This window comes from Carassius carassius, chromosome 23 (genome assembly GCF_963082965.1).
Source record: "Carassius carassius chromosome 23, fCarCar2.1, whole genome shotgun sequence".
Classification (NCBI taxonomy): Eukaryota; Metazoa; Chordata; class Actinopteri; order Cypriniformes; family Cyprinidae; genus Carassius; species Carassius carassius.
The window spans coordinates 21,159,445-21,182,306 of NC_081777.1; the positions used below are offsets into that span (position 1 = coordinate 21,159,445).

The 22,862-nt window shown below is 40.9% G+C and overlaps 1 protein-coding gene across 4 annotated transcripts in view; it reads right to left on the minus strand.

Moving 5' to 3' along the window:
• LOC132101472 (N-terminal EF-hand calcium-binding protein 2-like) overlaps positions 1 to 22,862 on the minus strand; it is a 99,019-nt gene that overhangs the window by 16,443 nt on the left and 59,714 nt on the right. For all 4 annotated transcript variants that reach the window (XM_059506473.1, XM_059506471.1, XM_059506472.1 and 1 more), the window contains exons 6-7: positions 856 to 992; positions 376 to 500 (exon numbers count right to left, since the gene is read on the minus strand). In XM_059506473.1, the coding sequence (XP_059362456.1) occupies positions 376 to 500; positions 856 to 992 (262 nt within the window). The remainder of the gene's footprint in view (positions 1 to 375; positions 501 to 855; positions 993 to 22,862) is intronic.

A 22,862-nucleotide genomic window follows, 5' to 3' on the forward strand; every position in this document is an offset into this window, starting at 1 on the left:
TGATTAGAAATCGGTGCTGGATTTCTAAAGTAAATGTAAGAAAAACCTTTATATTGTAATATTAAGGTTATATAAGTGTATATTTCAAAGTGAACACTTACTAGACTGAAGCAACTTAGATTTACTTGATTTTCAATACATAATTTTTAGAAAATTAATGTTAAAATATGATACATCTGGCTTTTGAGGAACAGTTATTTGATTAAGACAGTTAATAACAGTTATTAAATAAAAAAACACTCCAAATAAAGTTTATATCAGCAAGTCTTAAGTATGTCACTAAACATGTTAATGGATTTGAAGTATACTTAGTTTGAAATAAATGTATTTTAAATAAATTATGACAGTTTTTTTATACTAGTGTGATCACCTCACCTGCACCTGTGTTGATGTTCCTCGTGCTGTCCTTTGAACTGAGTCTGTTGTTGGGAGGATAATCTGGCACCGGGACCTCATAGCGCCTATCTGGGACGCGTGGGCTGGTCTTACTGGGGTAAGATCTAGGTCATAACAGGGAGAACAAGGACAAGGAATACAGATGATTCAAATGTTTAACTGAAATCAACTAAACAGTATTTAATTTCATTATAAATAGTCTTTTTTTTTTATTTAACTTAAACAAATCATTTTTAAATGTATGATGGCAGCAACATTTTCATCCATTTTTAATCCTATAACCAGGTGAGATCCCAAACCTGCTCTCTTATTATTATTGTCCACAAGCCATTTGAATCCTGCAATTACTGTAATGTAATCATAAAGCATTTGCTAAATTGAAAATCTACTTAACTTATAAATACATTCATGTCCTAATGGACATATATGTTGATGAATGGGACAAGCTCTATTTCTCACCCCACTGATGAATGCTGCTCATCAATGGCATCCACAGCACTCTCTACAGAGTTTAGCAGAGACTGGATCTGATTGGCTGATTCCTTCAACAGGAAGCGGGTCACAAACTGCTCAACATTAGTTCCACGTTCATATACCTGCAGTGAGCAAGAGAGGAAGAGGAGATTGAAGGATATAAGGCAGATAAGAGCACATCAGCGATTTTAAGCATGTATATTTGATGAAGTTCTGTTTGAGAAACTCTAGTGAACTTTGGCCCAGCTTTAAGTACAACATCCAGAGGTGCAAATCTCCTGAGGGACCCGGGAGATGAACATGTCTGGAATGAGCTCAATGAAACAAGAAAAACAAGATGCAGTTCATGTAGCCTAAAGCTCAAGGCGAGTTAAGTTCTGAAAGCTGGTAATGGTATTGGACATTAGAGGAGCCAACTCTCATTGATCTGGTGACATTTTGACCACTTCCCGAAACACTCTAGCTCTGTTTTACACCGTAGAGGCATAATGTCACACAAGGGTGTTGTATTGAAAGAAATACACTGTGAAGGTGTTAAAGACTATGGCCCTGAAGCCGCTTTAGTGCTGAACTTAAAGCATAATTCTTGTACATATAAACACAGAGAATCTGTCAAACTCTCCCAGCAGCCACAGTGGAGTCTCAGTTTAGAGGTTTACAATCTCTCAACCATAAATGTCTCGTCTTTTTTTGTGATTTTCTATTATATTCTTGATTGCCATCCTATCTAGATATTGTCAGGATGGCAAAAAAATTCACAATAAAACAACTCTCGAGTAGCATCCAAGACTCAAATCCTGGGCATTGTAAAAAAACGAGTAAACAGCTAATCTTTCGCTTGCTCAGTCATTGTCCATTGGCACTGATATTATGCACTGATTTGCAGAAAGTTCGTCATGGTCAGCATTTTAACCAACTCTGGCCTTCACTACTGATCGCAATTGACTTAACTGACTTAAATGAATAGCTAACCCAGAAATTATATTTCAGAATTTACTCAACCTCATGTTGTTCCAAATCTGTTCAACTTCTCCTCTTTTCTGTTCCACAAAGGTTTGTTGTTTTGGACCATACCGACCATCATTAAATGAACAAAAATATATTTCTTAAAATATCATATTTGGTGTTCAAATAGTACAGGATTTACTAAAGACGCGCCATGAAGAATTAGCGCTGAAAAGGCCTGGACACAGTTATTTTTGTGCCTGACCTTACTGAATATGCATTTGTAGGAGTTTTCCTTTCAAACTCAAAATTTATGAGAGGAGAATATTAAAATGCATCACGCAATGCAATTTACTAACATTTGCGCTCGTCAAATTACTGATATTTGTGTCATTTTTTTAACGCCCCCCAAAAAAGCATGTCTTAAGGCGATCATTTGCGCTGTTCTTGGTAGATTGTACTGGTCAATATGGAAATGATCTGGCGGGCTCTTTCTTCTTTAATGTGCTTGTTCTTTAATGTTCTTAAAATCCTTCAGAGCATACATGATTCAGAGTCATTCAAAAGAAGAGAAACAAGATTTGTGTAGCTTGTTAAGACTTAAAACGATCTAATAACATCAAAATTGCTTTACATGTTGATTCTTTCCTGATCCCAGCGTGGTGATCATATATTGTTGTTTCTGAGTCATTTGTGGTTCATGTTAAGGTTTATTGAGATCACAGTGAATAAATAGTGTAAACGCCAAATGTGACACAGTTATTTAACTATGATTATACATTTTATATGTATTAATCTAATACTCCCTTAAAATTCATCTTTAAAATCACTAGAAATGTATTACTGTTAAATGTAATCTTTTACAAATCCCTAAATTACTATACATTTTTTCATACTGTAGCCTACAATTTTTTTTTGTGTTTTGATTTTTTTAAGTAGTATTTAATACAGCTATATACTGCTTATCAACAATAACATCAACAATAAAATGAAAATTATAATATATTAAAATATATAATAAAAATTACATTATTTATATAGCCCTAATTATAATAACTAATAAATGTTAAATTAATTTAGTATCAATGATATATTACAATTTTTTAACGTCATTCGGATGAGACGTTAAACCGAGGTCCTGACTCTCTGTGGTCATTAAAAATCCCAGGATGTCTTTCGAAAAAGAGTAGAGGTGTGACCTCGGCATCCTGGATAAATTCGCCCATTGGCCTCCGACCATCATGGCCTCCTAACAATCCCCATATCTGCTGATTTGCTTCATAACTCTGTCTCCTCTCCACCAGTAAGCTGGTGTGTGGTGGGCGTTCTGGCGCAATATGGCTGCCGTCGCATCATCCAGGTGGATGCTGCACACTGGTGGTGGATGAGGAGATACCCCCTGTCTATGTAAAGCGCTTTGAGTGCCTAGAAAAGCGCTTTATAAATGTAATGATTTATTATTATTATTAGTATTATTATATTTTAAATCCGTTTTTATTTTATATTTTTCATTTTAATTTTAGTTTAAATCTTTTTCGTGTTTTTGTCATTTTTAATACTAAAAATTATGTGAAGTGTCTATGCAATATCTATATAGTTATAGGCAGTTTACATCATTAAACTAAATTCAAATAAGTAATGTTTTAAACTTTTTTCCAAGTAACAAACATTTTTCAATCGTTTATTTTAGATTCAGTTTAATTTAAGTTACCTAATAACCATGATACCCTTTAACCCTGTTTCCTAATCTAATTTTGTGTGACATTGCATTAAAAAAATTGCATAAAAACTGTACTGACAAATATTTTTTTGTCATTCCCCCCTGCCAGAACAAGGAGTCTCCAGGTGGTGTCGATGGCGGCTGGGAAGACTCTGAAAGATTTATGCTAACAGTATGTCAGGTAAGCAGCTCTGCACTATGCTTTAGTGCCAATGAGGGCCTTAACACACATCAGCAAGAATGGAGACAGGGTTTACTAGCATGCCAAAATAAACAGGACTTCTCAACATAACTGGCAAAACAAATAACTTTTCAATCCTGCAAAATGCAGCCAAATAACAGCAATGATGATTTTAGTAGTAAATCAAGCCGTAAAACAAATAACCTGAAGACATCTAAACAAATCAAAACTATGTAACTGTGACAGGCCTTTAATGAGGTATAGATATGTTTGAATTCTCAGGTCAAAACCTAGCTTGGAGCGAATCTTATGATTTGGTGCCCAGACTGCATGAGTGCATAAAGATATGGTTTCATGAAATATTCATTCTTCTCTATTATGGTTCCAACGACACATATACCCAACCACACATGTATAAATGGTCTGTCACTCTTCTGTAAAATATGCTCTAGGCACTTCTGAAAGTGTGACTGATAAGGTGAATTACTGAATAACAACGAGTGACATACTGGACAAAAGCATCCCGAGACACCTGCGCTCAAGCCGGGACCTAAATAGTCGAGAAGAGCATTACATGTGATGCACAAAGACAGTTTTCCACAAAATAAACAATGACACATACAAGATGAAAATACCATCAGGTCTGAGGAGAAGCTTGTGAGGAATAATCTAATAAATAGAGATTTTTCACAGAGAATATATGGCACCTTTGGTCAAAAAAAAAAAAAAATTATAAAATGAATGCGCTGACACCTAACATATTTTGTGCTTTGTGGACCAAGCATTAAATATAATAAGCGTGGCAAATATAGACAAGTGGATAGAACTGCCACTTACGCAATATTTCATAGTAAAAAAAGAAAAACTGGGTATAAAGAAACCCTCATAGCAAGCTTAATAACCAGTGCTGGTCATTTTAACAACCATCTGCAAAGGAACCCAGAATAAAATGGCATATTATAGTGGGACAAGTAATTTGACTGATTTGTCCCAGCCTCTTTAAACGCAATTTTGCATATAACAAAATGTTGTTGCTAAGAAACATATTGACTGCTGTTGCTAGGATACAATTAATTGGCTCATGTCTGAACAGAGAATGTCTAGTGTGTTTTTGTCTTAAAATAGATAAAAGCTTACAGTTATACTAACATATAAAAAAAAAAAAGTCACACCCTTGTTTGTTGACAAGGCTGGCTGATAAAGATACACAGATACTGTGCCAGATAATTTACAACATACAAGCATCTGTTAATCTCCATTACATTATCCAATGTATTAAATTGCTATTTATCACTTTTGTTTTCATTTGAGTGCTACCACCCTTTAAAAAAACCTGGATTTTACCATTAAATGCTAGGTAAAATCATATTTTAGATATATTATAAAACTTATTTTAATAAAGGTGTTAAATATATTATTACTAAACTGAACAGAATGATATTTTTAGATAAATAAAATATTAAATATTGAGACACTGGGGAGTTACTCAAGTTATTTTGCCATTCCATGCAAAACAAAACAATTTTAAATACATATTAAATATAAACTATTTAATATATATGAAACATATAAAATTTAATACACAAATAATTTGAGATGAAATCCTAATCATCATCCTCAGTCTCTGCTGCTTCTTGTTCTCCAAGTGCCAAATGAAAGAGGGTTAAACAGTTCTCCAGAATAAGCCGAAAGGGTAAACAACCCTACCAAAAATTACAGAGCACAACAGAGCCAGGCAAAGGTTTTCTCCCACCTACAGTCTAAACCTGCGGCTCAACCTAGTTAGACAAAGCTTCCGAGAATTGAGAAGAGATTCAATCACAATCGCATTAACCACGCCTGAAAACAGAAGTCATGGCATAATGCAGTGATACAGCCTGGGACACATCCATTCACAGGCCCAAATCACAGTTACTGAGACTTTACAAAACCAGGATTAAATCCCAGTCTGGTAGAAAATGAAGAGATGAGAACACAGACTTCCTATTGTAGAAGAAGGATGATTGAGCTGTGCCTCCATTATTGTCTGAGAGTGTGTGGGAAATGGGTTGTTCAATGCTACAAGATAAAGACTTAGACTTTGATTTCTGCTGTTTGCTGCAGGTGTCTCAAGCATCTTTCCGTGTTAATGCTGAAGGTTTATCTAACTTTGGGCATCACAATTTGCCCAAGCCTTTTGGGAAGCTTCCATCTGTTCCAGTCACCACACTGCATTTTCGCTTTCATCTCCCCTAGAGAGAACAGTTTAACCCACAGTCCTTTGACAGACTTAGAGTTGGGATTTTATCCTTTAAAAACAGACAAAGTGTGACACTACAGCTGTGAAAGGCAGAGAATGTATCCTTTTAACAGACATATAGTCACACAGTCAGCTATTTTATGTTTCTTTGACCGCTCTTCAGTTCAATCTGACTGGAAGGTTGGACGTATGTTTCAAGATTGTTCTTCATAGTATTCCTATAAGAAAAAATGTCAATTTCACCTTTTAAATGCAAGACACACATGTCTCTTTTTTTAAGCCTATGCAAAGCAGTGATCAATGTGAGCAATAATCATTTTCAACTTGCGTTTCATAATCACACTGATTGAGACAGCAGTCGGGAAATCTAGCGCTCCAGCTGTGTTTCAATTGTGCCCACCTCTATAAGCCATAATGGTGATGAGGCAAGTAATACCGTGTTCAAATTACACAAACCATCAGTCTTATTCAGCCATCTCTTCTTGATCCACACAATTCATGAGACAAGATGACGCAGGTTACTGTCAGTGAAAGATTGGTCCAACCTATCTATCATAATTTACTCATGTCGCTGCAAACTTGTATCACTTACTTTTTCCTGCAGAACACAAAAAGAGGGATTTTGGAGATACTAGTTCCTCTTTCCCATGCAATTACAACGAAAAGCACCCTAAATGCACCAAAAAAAGTAGTCCATATGTCTTTATTTTGCAAGTCTTATAAAGTCATGTTTCTTCAACAAATTTTTGAAATTTAGCATTACATCACTTGCTCATCAATGGATCCTCTACAGTGATCCAATCAACCAATTAATGCCAAGTGAAAAATAGCATGTTTGTAATAAACAAACCAGTCACATAAACACAGCCGCTATGTTAGAACTACCAACTAGTAGATAGCCAAGAGATAATATTACTTATTAATAATATTAAAATTACTTTTTAGATTTAAATTAGACCATTCTCCCTTTTTAGAACTGACTTAGAAAAAAAGTTATGACCAGTCTTAACGAAAAAATAAAATAAAAATTGAAGACTAGTCTAAGTGGCTTATGCAACTGGTCCTATATCTTCATTTATGTTCTATGGAAGAGAGAAAGTCTTGACAGAAGTTTTATTTTTTTGAAAATTATTAATTTTACTCCACAGTACAATAAAACAGGAAGAGGAAGGGCCACTCATAAGCATCGTTCTTCACAGGCAGTGAATTTCACCAGCGATGACGCTTAATGTAAGTGGTTTAAGATTCGGGCAATAGATTTCACGATTCTCCAGTCATAAAATGCAGTCAAGAGACAAACAACTAGGACTGTGGACTGCACTTCATCTTAAAATGCAGAGGCAGAGAGATTTATAGAAGGAGCCTCAGAAGTTTAATGAACAAGTGAGGACAAGCGCTGTGGCAGCAATGAGCTCTCGCAGGACATGGGCACAGGCTGCGATTCACACACTAGCAGTGGAGAGATGAGTCTCAGGACAGTAATGAATAACAGACGGGAGTTCTAGAAAAATGCCTGGAGCTTCACATGCCTGTGAAATTACCACTTCAAACCTCCGATACAGGAAAGGGTACGAGATGGAAATAGTGGAACATATTGGAAAGGCGGCAGCAATCTGCTTACTGTTTAAATCAGCAGTGCACCTAAATGAAACTTCTTGGATGGAACTGAAAAACTAAACTGAGAGCACACTAAGCTGGAAACCAAGTGTCTGATTTTAATTTCCTAATTTCGTTGACTCAGTTATTATAATATTGGGTTATTCTCCTGTGCCGTGCTGAGAGGCATCACTGTGTGAATAGAGGCACAACTGTTGGGGTTAAAAGTGCTAAAAATCTAAAATCTAAAATCTAAGTGCTAGTGAGGTATTTGTTTAATGTTCATTAAACTTACTGAATGAATGGAAACCGAATTGATTATAAAACAGTTATCACTAGTATGGTACACAACCGTAAGAAATTTGGGGTTTATGACATTTATTTGATCAAAAATACAGTAAAAACATTAATATTGTGAAATATCATCACAATTTAAAATAACTGTTTCATATTTTAATATATTTTAGAATGCTATTTATGATATTAAAATGTTATTTAATTATTTATTTATCAGTCTTCTGTGTCACACGCTTCACACTTCTGAAATGCTGATCTTGCACTCATTTCTTAATATTATAATATTTCATAAATATATTTAAAAAATCATATTTAATTAATTAACCTATGCTTCTCTTTGAATTACATTACATTAAATACTTATTCCTGCCATTCCAATTAAATTTCCAAATAAACTTCCTGTGGTATGTGGCCAATTCAGCGGAGGTTCTAAAATATGATTAGAATATGAAAAGCTTGCTGTCAACTGATCTACAACATTTCAATTCAGCAGTGACATTCTGATTCAGTGGTGTATCCCACCGCTCTCCTCTCATTGTCTTTCTATTATGACCATGTTGTTGCTGCAAAAACTGTCATTCATCCATAGAATGCTGATTTAAAATGACTGCCGATAAATGGATTTTAAAGCCACTCTTATGTTGCACAACAGCATACTTCAAGTTATGCCAAGCCAGAAAGGAAAGGAGTATTTGAAAAGCAATTCCATAACATACGGCAGCTTGGGACATTGAGCCAGGCTCATTAGCACACAGCCTGCTCAAGGATAACATTATGGCAACATGCAGAATCTGAATTCCAGACTCTCCATCTCATAAATATTCATTCACACTATGGAGATAAGCAAGGCAGGAAAGAATGAACCTGCTCATTGTTTGTGTATTTTTTTTATCCTGTCCCCAATAGTGTATTTAAATCCTCTAACAGGCCAGTAAACAGCCTATACTTTATATGACAAATGTACACAGCAAGTGTATGAGACTGAAACCCTGCACACTAACAGAATCATCAGCAACAACATTCCAATGAGCCCTGAATTAAATTACCTCCAAGCATAGTGGTAATGCACCATAGTACCCAGAAATCTGAGTAAACCATCTGTATACTGCAGATATATGTTTCTGAAAGCATTTCTAGTTTAAGGTCCATGATGCTCTATCTTTGACACTTTTGCACTCTTATATATTTATTACTATACCTAAGTTTAGACTATAAAGCAAAATGTATGTACATAGACATCCCATTTAATTAAGATGTTAATGTCTGAATGTACCCAAAAAAAAAAAAAAAATATATATATATAAATATATATATATATATATATATATATATATATATATATATATATAGTATATATATATATATATATATATATATATATATATATAATGTGTATTTGACAGTTTAAGCACAATAAGACATAAATGTCAGAAGTTTAAACTGATATGGCTTTAAAACGAATGATTTCAGTGCAATAGACATGATAATCAAAACCAAACATGTTTTTTGGCAGAATATCTATGAAGGTATTATAGTAACAAAACCTGAGAGCCTGCTGTTTTCAATGTGAGAACATTTGTAATTAATTTGTATTTGTAAGTTGAAATTCATACTCATAGCTGTGAAAAGCTGAATCTCTCAATTTGTGTACACGGGCAATAATCATGCAAATGAATCCATTTTATTGGTTGATGTCTGACCAATGAAAAAGGTAGCCAGTCAGCGTCACTTGCTGTGCGGGAAACATTTTTATGCACAATTATCAGTTAGTTGTAAATCGCTGAAATTAGCTAAATTAGCTGTTTATCTTCTAATTCGCTTTTTTAAGACACAATATTCATCTTGGTTTTCAAGTATTATCTGGCAGACAAATAATGCAACATCTTTCATATGTTTATCTTATCATGTATTTCTCATTTAAGTCTCAACAGTGTCTCGGATGTTTCTCCTAAAAATCCTTAGGAGAAATAAAAGTAGACACAACTGAAGCATGAGAACGTTCTGAAAGAAAGGAATCCAAAATGAGAATGGGAGAGAAACATGTGTCTTGCTGTAATCTCTTGCCAGACTCCATTATAAAAATGTTTTACTGCTCAGAGGTTGCTGTTGCTTTTTTTATTGCAGTGGGGGTTTTCACCTTTAATGGTCAAGACAGTAGGAGTAGAGACAGGAAATAATTGGACAGATTGAACAGGAGCAAGAAAGTACCTTTCGCTGGGATTTTAACCCATGTTGTCTGAGGTGCAGTTGTGCTTCACAGCAATGCACTGCCCACAAGGCTATGACTATGATATATTAGCTTTGTCTTAAGATGAATTCAGTTTTATTTTAGGATACTAAATACTAAAACGTACTCGGTTACTAAACGTAACCTCGGTTCTCTCTAGAAGAGCGAACGAGTACTGCGTCTTAGCTAAGACGCTACGGGAAAAGTCTCTTTTCACGAAATACTGAAGCAAAAAATTATCCTTAATTTTGTATTTTTGTAAAGCGCATTTGCAGCAGTACACAGCCATAGGCGAGACGGCTCGTTCGCTCATTGGCTTGTTCTGCGGCAACTGCACAGCCTATCGAGCGCGGGCTGATGCAACATCAGACCAATAAGGGCGCTTCGCGCCCTTCTTGCCACTTCCCGCCGAAACGGGTGTGGCCCAACCTATAAAAGGAGCTCGAAAAGGCTGACTCACCTGATTTATTTCATCGCCGAAGCGAACCAGAGTGAATCGTGCGCACGGCAGAGAACGCAGTACTCGTTCGCTCTTCTAGAGAGAACCGAGGTTACGTTTAGTAACCGAGTACGTTCTCTTACGAGAGCTCTCTCGTACTGCGTCTTAGCTAAGACGCTACGGGAACCCAATGTAAAACGCCGTGCGCGCAGGGATCACACACCAATTTCCAGGACAGAAAAGGGAAAAAGCCCTCCGTCCCATATCTAGCAGCATCCGTAGATGCGGCAATATGACGTCACACAGCCGAGGTGGGCCTGACCAATGTGGCAATGCGGGTCTTACGCAATACTGCCCATATAACAGTCGGCAGCGCATAGCGCTCGTGAACTCAGAATTCCCCTCAGGGCCCTGATTCGCCTATACCGACAGCAGCCTTGCTTGCAAGGCGGGAACCTCCAGGTTATAGAACCTGATAAATGTAGACGCGAGGCCCAACCTGCCGCCATACATATATCCTGCAAGGAGATCCCAGTAGACCACGCCCACGACGAGGCGATGCCTCTTGTGGAGTGTGCTCTGACGCCCAACGGGCACTGAAGGCCCCTGGAAGCGTAAGCTAACGCTATGGCGTCAACTATCCATCTGGATAGAGTCTGTCTCGAAACAGCTATTCCCTTGGAACGCCCACCGAACGAGACAAATAGCTGCCCCGTCTGCCGAAAGGCAGCAGAGCGAGACACATAAGCTCTTAAAACCCTGACAGGGCAAAGAAGACTCGAGTCTCCATCCTCCCCTGACACCGGCAGGGCAGACAGGGCAATAACCTGAGCCCGAAACGGTGTGTTGAGGGATTTCGGCACATAACCGTGCCTAGGTTTGAGTATGACTCTTGAGTCATTGGGCCCAAACTCCAAGCACGACTGGCTCACCGAGAGCGCGTGCAAATCACCCACACGCTTCACAGAAGCGAGAGCCAACAAGAATACTGTCTTGAACGACAGATGCTGAAGGCTAATCGATTGGATAGGCTTGAAAGGGGGACCTTTCAAGGCCTCCAAAACTGCCGCGAGGTCCCACATAGGGACTGACGGAGGTCTGGGAGGATTCAGCCTCCTAGCTCCTCTGAGGAACCGGATGACTAAATCATTCCTTCCTATTGACTGACCGGACGCCGTTTCAGAAAACGCCGCGATGGCAGCCACATAAACTTTGAGCGTGGATGGGGCTCTGCCCTTATCCAACAGCTCCTGAAGGAAGGAGAGGACCTCCGTCACCTCACAACTAAGGGGTGAATAACCTCGAGCTGTGCACCAGCTGGAGAACACCGACCACTTCGAGGCATACAGACGTCGTGTTGACGGAGCTCTAGCCTGAGTGATGGTATTTAGCACTCCCACTGCGAGATCAGCGGGTAACCATTGAGTGCCCATACATAGAGGGACCACAACTCTGGTTGAGGGTGCCAAATCGAGCCCCTGGACTGCGAGAGGAGGTCTCTCCTCAACGGTACCGGCCACGGGGCGACATCTGCTAACTGCATCAAATCTGGGAACCATGGTTGGTTCTTCCAAAGAGGTGCTACAAGCAGTATTGAACATCTCGTTTCTCTCACCCGTTCTATCACCTGCGGAAGGAGGGAGACGGGAGGGAACGCATAAAGCGGGCAGCACGGCCATCTCAGTGACAGCGCGCTTTCGTTCTTGGAAAAGAACGCGGGGCAGTGAGCGTTTTCGTGGGACGCAAAGAGGTCCACCTCCGCCATGCCAATTCTCTCCCACAACAGCCGGAATGTTTGCGGGTGTAGAGACCATTCGCCCGTAGGAACATTGCCTCTGGACAGCCTGTCTGGACCCAGATTCTGCAGTCCAGGCACATGCACTGCTCTCAGCGAGCGCACGTTGCGCTGAGCCCAAATCAGGAGGCGTTCCGTCAGCCTGCACAGGTTTCGGGACCCGAGACCGACCTGGCGATTTATGTAGGACACCACGGACATGTTGTCCGAACGGACTATGACGTGGTGATCCTTGATATGGGGACAAAAGCGCGTCAGCGCGTTCTCCACTGCCAGCATTTCCAGGCAGTTGATATGATGGAGCTTTTCCCGTTCTGACCATAGGCCAAAGGACGGTCTGCCTTCGAGCAGCGCTCCCCATCCCGAAGTGTAGGCATCCGTCGACACCATTTTCACACTCGGGGAAGTCCCCAGGCTTACACCTGATCGGTACCAGCCGTTCGCTGTCCAAGGTGCTAGAGCCGCAACACAGCTCTGATCGACCTTGAAATGCAGCCGGCCAGACGCCCACGCTCTGCGCGAGGCCATGAAACCCAGCATCTTTTGACAGTGTTTGAGTGACACAGTCGCGCCACAGCGGAAAGAACTCGCTGCACGCTGAATGCCCATCGCGCGCTGTGGTGACAGCCGCGCCGTCATGGAACACGAGTTCAGAACTATACCCAGAAACAGGATCGTCTGACTGGGGTTCAGCGAACTCTTCACCCAATTGACACTGAGGCCGAGCTTCTCGAGGTGATCGAGTAAAATGGCTCTGTGGTCCATGAGCTCCGCTCATGATCGGGCCAGAACCAGCCAGTCGTCCAAATAACTCAGCACTCGTGTGCCTCTGAGTCTAAGAGGAGCGAGCGCTGCATCCATGCACCTCGTAAACGTACGAGGAGCTACGGACAAGCCGAATGGCAGGACTGCAAACTGGTATGCCTGGCCCTCGAAGGCGAATCTCAAATATCGCCTGTGGTTTGACGCTATCTGTATTTGAAAATACGCGTCCTTCAGATCTATTGACATGAACCAGTCCCCTCTGCGAATCTGCGCGAGGAGCTTCCTGGTCGTGAGCATTTTGAAACTGCGTTTCATCAATGTCTGTTCAGCTGTCTTAGATCCAGTATGGGCCGGAGACCCCCGTCTCTCTTGGGCACCAGAAAGTATATGCTGTACAGCCCCTCCTCGCTTTGAGACACAGGCTCTACAGCCCCTTTGCTCAACAGTTTTGATAGTTCGGCCCGAAGTATGTGTGCTACTTCTGTTTTGACCGTAGTTTCGACGCGTGCTGAAAAGCACGGTGGGCGTCGAGAAAACTGTAGCGAGTAGCCTCTCTTTATAATGCCTAGCACCCAATCCGAAACCCCTGGAAGCACTGACCATGCATCTGCATGAATGGCTAAGGGCTGGATGCGAAACGCGCTCTGTTGACTGGGCAACGGCGGCGCTCGAGTGTGCTGCGCATCTGAGGCGGGGAGCGCGCTGATCACAGCGGGCAGATCGCTCTTTCTCGACCCCGTTCCGGCGCTTAACCGACTGGAGGGAGGCTGAGTGGGTCCCGTGGGACTCGATATATCTGCGAGTAACCGTGGGCTGCATGTGTGCACTTTTACCACTTTCAACTCGCTGTCTGCCTGTGCAGAATGTACGTGCAAGGGCCTCGTTTTTACAGAAGCCCCGCGCCGTATGTGACAGTGTATGTGGGCACTGGGAAGTGGGCACGTTTACTATGCGGCGCGCTCGACCGATCTGTGTCGATCTTATGTGCGCTAGCCCTGTGTGCAGGGCTGTGCTTACATGTAGAGATGGGCACTGGGTAGTGGGCATCGTCACTGCATTTATAGCACCATCGGCCGTGGCCGGACGAGCATGCACGGGTTTCGTTTTTACAGAAACCACATGACGCGTGTGACATAGTAATTGTGGGCACTGAGGGGTGGGCACGTTTACTATGCAGTGTGCGCAACCGACTTGAGTCGACATTATGGGCGCAGGCCCTGTGTGCAGGGCTGTGCTTACATGTGGAGATGGGCACTGAGGAGTGGGCATCGTCACTACATTTATAGCATCATCGGCCGTGGCCGGACGAACGTGCACGGGTTTCGTTTTTACAGAAACCACATGACGCGTGTGACATAGTGATTGTGGGCACTGAGGAGTGGGCACGTCTACTATGTAGTGCGCGTGATCGACTTGAGTCGCTTTTATAGGCGCGAGCCCTGTGTGAAGGGCTGTGCTTATATGCGGAGATGGGCACTGAGCAGTGGGCATCGTCACTACATTTATAGCACCATCGGCCGTGGCCGGGACACCAGAAATTACACCTTTTTCGGGAAATATCTGGGTAGCCGTGATAACGGTTTTCGTGTGCAGGCAAGCGGGCAACCGTACAGGCTTGCGCATTGCAAACAACGCTGAAACAGTCACAATCTCTGGAAACTGAAACAGCGGCGCGCTTAAGTGAGAGCCCGGCCGCAGCGGAACTCGTACACCGGCGCTTCGATGAAGCAGCCATCGTGTGTAGTGCCGACGCAGCGTCATGCAGCATGCGTAGATGGCTTTCCCAGGATGGCTTCGGGGCTCCCGGCCTCACCGTAATCCTCTGCCGCGGTCCCCGCGGCGCGGGGCGACGGCCAGTAGAGCGAGAACGGGGGTCTCGAGCTGCATTGCTGAAGCTGTTGTGATAACGGCTTTTGTGTGCAGGCAAGCGGGCAACTGTGCAGGCTTGCGCATTGCAGAAAATGCTGAGACAGTCACAATTCCTGGAACTGAAACAGCGGCGCGCTTGGGTGAGAGGTCGGCCACAGCGGAACTCGTACACCTGCGCTTCGATGAAGCAGCCATCGTTAGTAGTGCCGACGCAGCGTCACACAGGAGGCTTTAGATGGCAACACCGCTTTTGCCGCCGTCCAGCAGAGGGCGGACAAAGGTGCGTCGCTATCGCCTGTTCCACCGGCGGAAGTGAGTGGTAGTTCCTGTTTTTAGCATCATCAGTGTGGAGAATGCTAGTGAGACAGACGAACGAGTTCGTGCTGAATATGGAGCGTTCCAAGCCTTCGCCACCTCTTCGTGAAGCTCAGGAAGAAATGAGGCGGGCTTTGAGAAGTACGCTCATCCGAAAGGGAAATACCATCCAGCCGGGAACGAGAGGGGGGGGGCGCTGGTGCAAACCACTCGCGGCCGAGACTCATCGCGGCCAACACGAGCATTCGCCCCGGCTCCTTCTCGATGTCAGCTCGTCTGCTGGGCTTCTGAGCAGAAGGCGCGAGATCCTCGGAGCTCGCCCAGCCCTCACTGCCCGAAGCTAGCAGAGAGCGCGTGTCCTCTTCCCCCGACGCGGCCCTGAGATCGACTTCCTCGGACGACGCGCCGGCAAACAGCGGGCGCTGCCCACCGGGAAGCGATGCAGGGGGGGCCGGTGAAGCAGGGCGAACCGGCGAGCTCGGTTGAGCTGAAGACGGTTCCGGAATCCGCTGGAAGCGATGCTTTTACGGCGCGTCAGCGCAGCGGAGAATGCAGGCTCAGAGAAAAAGGCCAGGCGAGTCCTCAGAGTCACCATGGCAACAGCTCGCAGTGGGGGCATCCGCCGTCAGCGAGCGAGCGCTGCATGATCTTCACCCAGGCAGGAGACACAGATGACGTACCGGTCTCCCTCGCTGAGTGGGGCTCTGACGAGCCGCAGGAAGGCATCTTAAAAAAGACGCGAGCTCTTTTACGAGTGTGTGTCGCAGGGCGAACACACACACACACATAAAGAAAAGCTTGTATATAACAGGATTGAAAGGATATAGGCGCCGGATAGCGCAGCAGGAACGGCAATGGAAGGCGGCGATGCCAGCAGCTTCAGAATGGCTCGTCCTGCTGATGTGCTTTCTCAGACGGCGCTTGCTTCCTCCGTGATCCAGCGATGCGTGAGCTTCGCTGAAGAGATGAAAAATCAGGTGAGTCAGCCTTTTCGAGCTCCTTTTATAGGTTGGGCCACACCCGTTTCGGCGGGAAGTGGCAAGAAGGGCGCGAAGCGCCCTTATTGGTCTGATGTTGCATCAGCCCGCGCTCGATAGGCTGTGCAGTTGCCGCAGAACAAGCCAATGAGCGAACGAGCCGTCTCGCCTATGGCTGTGTACTGCTGCAAATGCGCTTTACAAAAATACAAAATTAAGGATAATTTTTTGCTTCAGTATTTCGTGAAAAGAGACTTTTCCCGTAGCGTCTTAGCTAAGACGCAGTACGAGAGAGCTCTCGTAAGAGAACTATCATTTAAATAGCATTAAATATTTCAGAATATCAAGGGTTACTAGTTTAAATGTTCAAATTTATCTTCAGTGTCCAGCATTGTATACACCACATTTTCCAAACACACTAGAAATGATTTACTAGTGCAAGATGTTTAGTATAAGTCCAATACCGTTTTTTTTTTTTGCTTTGTTTAGTATCAAATTTTGTCTTGTACAGCCCATTTTCTTCAGGAAATTATTTAGTCCCTTTCAATGCACACTTTGTAAAGTTTTTGATTTCTATTTTAAAGCATTAAAGGAGACAAATATGAGACCCCTAGATTATTTAGCTAAAGAGAAAAATCTAAGCAGTCAGTGTGTGATGTTCTTGAGATCTTTAATCTAAACTTTTGAGAAGACCAATGTGAGAGATCCAGAGTCTCAGGCTAAGGAGAAATATCTGAGCCCATTGTGTGATTTATGTTGTGATCTCTTCTGAAGCTTTAAAAGAGTAAAATGTGAGAGAGTCTTTAGCTAAGAAGAAAAATCTGAGCATAGTGTGTAATGTTGTTGAGATCTCTTTTAAAGCTTTAAATAAGACCATTGTGAGATTCTTAGAGTTTTTGTCTCAGGAGACAAGTTTGAGAAGCAAGAGACTCAAACAAAAATCTCCATTCGATCTTAAAGTAACCTCATTTCTGTCTAGGAGAAATATTTGAGATGTTAAAGAGATCTCCCTTTTGATTTATCTTTACTATAGGTCGGCTCATTCGAAATCAGATACAGATGGCACTGTAAGATGACGTTTATTTGAATGTATTATTGAGAGAGCATGTGAATAAGTGTTGTATTACTTGTTTAAATCATGCATTCAACTAAAAAGATTCATTATCTAGAAGGAACAAACAAATTTCTTGATAACTATAACTCTCCGCTCATGTCCATTTCCATCATCATAGGCCCTGCACCAAATGGAATACACTTATGGTCTTACGGACTTACAATGGCTGCTGCGTGTGTGTCATGATGAGTGTCCCATTCATCATTTTAGCTTTCAGAAGGGTGCTCGCGGGCACCCAGTTTGTGGTCGCTACGCACCTTGTATATGCACTTCTGCCAAGCCCATACTGGGGCGAGCACCACAGCAGACTTCTGCCCGACAGTCAAAGCTGCATTACGTCACGAAAGTGCGGACTGAGAGGAAGATTGCGAGGGTTTAGGGTGCCATTTGGGACAGGGCCATAGCCTTCACATTATTTCTGATTTGAGTGATCCTAAATATGACAAAAACAACATTTGGTTTTTCATGTTTGTTTTTTTTTTTTTTACTACATCAAGTCTAATTTATTTACACATGAAACTGAGGACAATACAGAATTATCACAATGGCATAGGTTACAAAACTTTAATTAGGCCACAGATATATCTGTAGTTTGTTTCATGTGTCTTAAGCCTGCTGTAGTCACTAAATGAGGACATCACACAACTGGAAACTTCTTCCAGGCACAGTTTTTAGTAAAAATATTAAGCAGTGCACATTTAATAATCTCAGTATTTTACAGTGGAACATTATAATGTTAATGAAAAAAATTATAAAGTGCTATTTATAGGGTACAGTGAAGATATGAATGTTGAATCACTGAAGAACATACTAAATTATTTCTACATTTATTTATATGCCGTTGAGCCAGCTGGGCATGACTACAGCAACCAGTTCCCGCCTTTTTACCCATTTTCGATGTGTGGTGATGCGCTACCAAGATGGCGACGGCCCGCTCCACCCACTTTGAGCTTCAAAAACGCTCTTCAGAAAACTACTGCTGATGTCACGGACACTATTTCCACGTTTTTATACAGTCTATGGTTTAGGCTCAGCTCTCTCACGTCTGCATGTACAAGTGCACAAGTGAGTTTTGCAACAGGAATACTGCGAAATGAGTAGCAAAAGTCAAATTGCCAGGATATGAAGTTGTATTGCCAGATCTGAGAGGTTGTAAGTGCTGACTTGGGGTTTTATAACTGAAGTAAAGTGCAAAAGTAAATATATCATTCACAAAATAGGTGCCCCTTCAATACGGTCATGGATATCAATGACTAAATTACAGTAAGAGATTTTAAGGCAATGAGTAGAAACATTTCAATCAACTAATCATTCATTTTATTACTGACATGACAAAACATATCTAAGAAAACCCAAAGTAGATCTATAAGCACACCATATGATGTTCTCCAAAATAACCCTCAATTGCCATAAGTGGTTACCAGGGAAACTAGGTAACCGGGGTAACATTGTGCAACCAGAAGCAAATGAACACGTGAGAGTGACTGAACACAGGAGATGTGTAATATATGTCTACAACATAACAATGGCCAAACCCCCTCACCTCAGGTCAGCATGAAATGAAAGGGGAGAGAAGTTCTGTAGCATCTTCTGTGGCTAAGAAAACATTAGCTTCAGGAAATGTCCTTCATCTCTATTTGGGGCCTCAGATTCTCACAGCAGGGGGCTATGAGAAACTGTATGTATTGACCAAGCATAAAAAATAAGGCACAGAGATTAACTTGTCTTTCATCAACCAATACACATAAACAAAGCCATTTTGGTAAAGCATATTAGCATATAAATTAACAAAAAAGTTTGGGTTTTAATTGTAGTGTATGTCACACAGATTTGTTGATTACTGACAGTAATATAATCACTTTACAATCTTAGAGTTTATGGTATCTTATGGTATGTCTATATGGATAAAATTAATAATGAACCCAACTGATGTGCTCCATAGCCTACATCTATCCAGTCCCTTTAACATGCAGAGAATCAAAGCTGGCAGGAAACCTCAGGGTCCAAAAACCTAACGCTGTCCTCAATCTAATCCTGTCAAGATAGAAAAACAACTGAAAACTGGTATAAAACAGTCCCCAGTCCCCATTTACCTGTCAAAATCCCCTCCTGTAAGCATAATTACTGTTTGTCATGTGACAGGCTCATTAATATCAACTCTGGCATCAAACAAAGGCTTCAGAGTGCACTGCACAGCCAACCTGTTCAAAACGCGACAGCTACCAGCTTGGCATGCTAATTAACTTCTTCATTTACATTTAAAAAAAAAAAGTAACTCCTACAACAACTGCTGTTCATCCACTGACAAGTGTGCTCATTTTAGTGCATGAAAAAACACACATAATTGAAGCAGGCAGAAATGAGCTAAAAGAAATGCAACTGAACGGAAACCGTACAGAACGATTTGAGAAGAGATGATAAGAAATTTAATCTGTGTCATTGTTAACACTGCTAAACCCAAATCATAGCCTCAAATAAAAAAAAATTCATAAAAAACTGCAAGGAGTTAACTGAAGAGTAAGCGTTCTCTATTTGAAGACTTAACAAGAGGCACAGTGTGTGAATGTGTGGGCAAAGTCCAAGCGCTTGAACTAAGCAACAGCTAATGAGAAGAGCTCATTAAAACTGTGTGTGCAAGACAGGCTAAGGAAAGATGAAATGTGTTTAAGGAATTCTTGCTTTTCTTTCCTTCCTATCATCTTCCCTCCAATGGCATCCTGCTTCAGCCACCTCCAGTTTCTGAATGGCCAATTAAAAACATGTTCTTGACGTATGAAGCTTCAGCACACTATATGGTAGGGGTGATGATGACTCTTGTCCACTTTTTTGAAAAACAAATGCCTTTATTTATTTGCATGATAGGATTTTGTTTGGGTGGGATTTGGTTCACTTTCTGGAGTTTTTGACTTCAGTAAATGTTGAACTTTCGTTTCAGTTGTAGAGTTCTCTCAAAGTAGGATTTCTGACATTTTAATTGCCATCATCCTTCATATTTACAACAGTAAACCATACATGTTTTGTGAGAGAGAAAGAAAGCGCACACCAGGAGACTACAGTATAGAACATCTGCCATTCTATATGTGCAGTCAGTGATCTGTAGTGTGGCTGATATTTGGAAAATGTTCTGTATGTTCTCCGGAAATACACTGGCAATACACTGTTTTAGACTAGTCCCATTCATTTCGAAAATATGCAGAGGACAAGCGGCAAGCCGGTAATGTCAAGATGATGTGTGAACGACACAGAAGTTGCTCGTACAGATTACATGAGTCTGCTGACAGTGTTTTTGTCGCAGTCGTTGGCTCTGATCTACTTCCTTTGCTCTCTGCTCTGACAGTTTGAGACAGAAAGAGAGAGCTGTCCTCTTTTCTGACATCAACGCTCTTCTGTTGAGCTCATTTGTTCAGTGGGATGTCAGCAAATGCGGTTGAGAGACTTAATGAGAAGCATGGTAGAGAGAAGAAACCGAGAGAAAGAATCGTTCTTTCTTCACGCATTCCCAAAAGACAAACTGCAAAAACACAGTTACAGAGTGTGTGAATGTTGTGGAAGAGCACAGATGTTGCTTATTTTTGGCTGTAACTATAGCTTTTACATGGAAAAATAAGCCATTACAGCAGACACACCTATAATTGGTTTCATAAAAGTAATAATGTAATAATTTGTGCCGGAAGCACTAAACTAAATACTATCTCTAATAATGTATATATTTTATATTTTAAACTATTAATTATAGATTTTATTTTTTGAATGAAAATTTGAGAATAAAAATAAAATTGCATATCATATCATATACTCATACATATATCATAAACCAAAAATATCCTGCAATTAGTATTTTCATAAAAAGGCAGTTTTGTTTGATCCCTGTTGGAATACATTTCTAATAATAATACATTTTAAATACATAGTATAGTTGTAATGGAGATGATTTTTTAATTTATTTTTTTTATGTGTGAAAATGTGTGAATAAAACTAGAATTTTTATTTGCTTCTGCATTATCGGATCAGTTATCGGATACTTGCATAAACATAAAAATATACAGTATCAGTCTTGCTCATAAAAAGTCAGCACTGGTTGATTACTAGAATGAAGCGATCCAATAATCAGTTAAACTGATTCTACATATTGGTTTTCATAAACTTTTAAGGGTGTCAAATTGATTAATCATGACTAATCACATCCAAAATAAACGTTTGTGTTTACATAGTTTGTGTATGTACTGTGTGTATTTATATATAAATATACACAGTACACACACATATTATGTACACACAAGCGTTTGTTTAGGATACAATTAAGCATGATTCATTTATCTGACAGCCATAATACTTACACAAGCATTTTGGTGATGATATAAAGGCAACATGAATGAGCAAACTCAGAGCGGGAAATGCAAATAGAGCATAGCAATTACAGACTGCTTTGAATGGGGAGTGGATATTGCTGTCTATAATCTACAAAAGATATTAGCCCAATGGCTACACATCAGATAAATTAACCATGGCATAGTTAAAGGATAAGATCCTATTAGAGACCATAAAAAGAATGGTAGTCTATACACAGCATTTTAAAAATCTAAATCTGCTTTAGGCATTTGGGAAATGAGTTAATTTCATTTAATTTCCACCATTGCTGCAATAGAAGTATGTCTCTCCATACACACCACACATCACTAAAATGCACATAAGTGCAAATTGATGCCTGGTGTGCAAGAACATTAATATTTTATAGGCTGTATGAAAATAACACATTTACATTAATAACAAGCAGCAGCCTTTAACCTTCTCCAGAGAACAGAGGACTAGATTTTGAGTAATGAAGAAGCGCAAGGGGACACCAACACTTATCAATATCAATGCCTGTTGCAAACATTGCTTTGATTTGGGGCTATTTGATTATCCGCCTTCAGACAGACATCAGTCTCATGGCTCTGCTACTCAGCTAGTGGATGGGTTTGAATCTCCAGAGACTTGGCAGTAATGGAGAAGACACTGAATAAACAAAGCTGCTGTAGCGTATGTTACTCAGTTTAATGCCAAAGGTTCAAATCTAGTAATGGGAAAGAGAGATTACAGAACGCTGTTTTTACTCCAGTCCACTCACATACTGCGTTCCATGCTTTACTTGGCACACAAAGCTTAGTGTTATGCTATTAAAAATTTATTCATTATTATTTTGTCAGCAGATTAAACATACATATTTAAAAACAAACCGGACACATTTTATCTGAATGTAAGTTATTCAATCTAAATCTAAAATTCTTCTTTACTAAACTGTGTGTGATATTACTTAACTCTGAGTAGCTAATAGTTCTACATTTTTAAAATGCTGATCTCTTATGAAGTGAAAATGTTTCTCAGCCCTAACATATTCTACAACATTGCCATCTTCATTGCTGGAGAAGCAGTCTGTGGATTTGCTGCTACCCTGTGTATTAGATGACAGTTGCTGTTACACCAACACTTTGCAGAGCATCTGGTATATATCACATTACACTTCTGCGTAAATG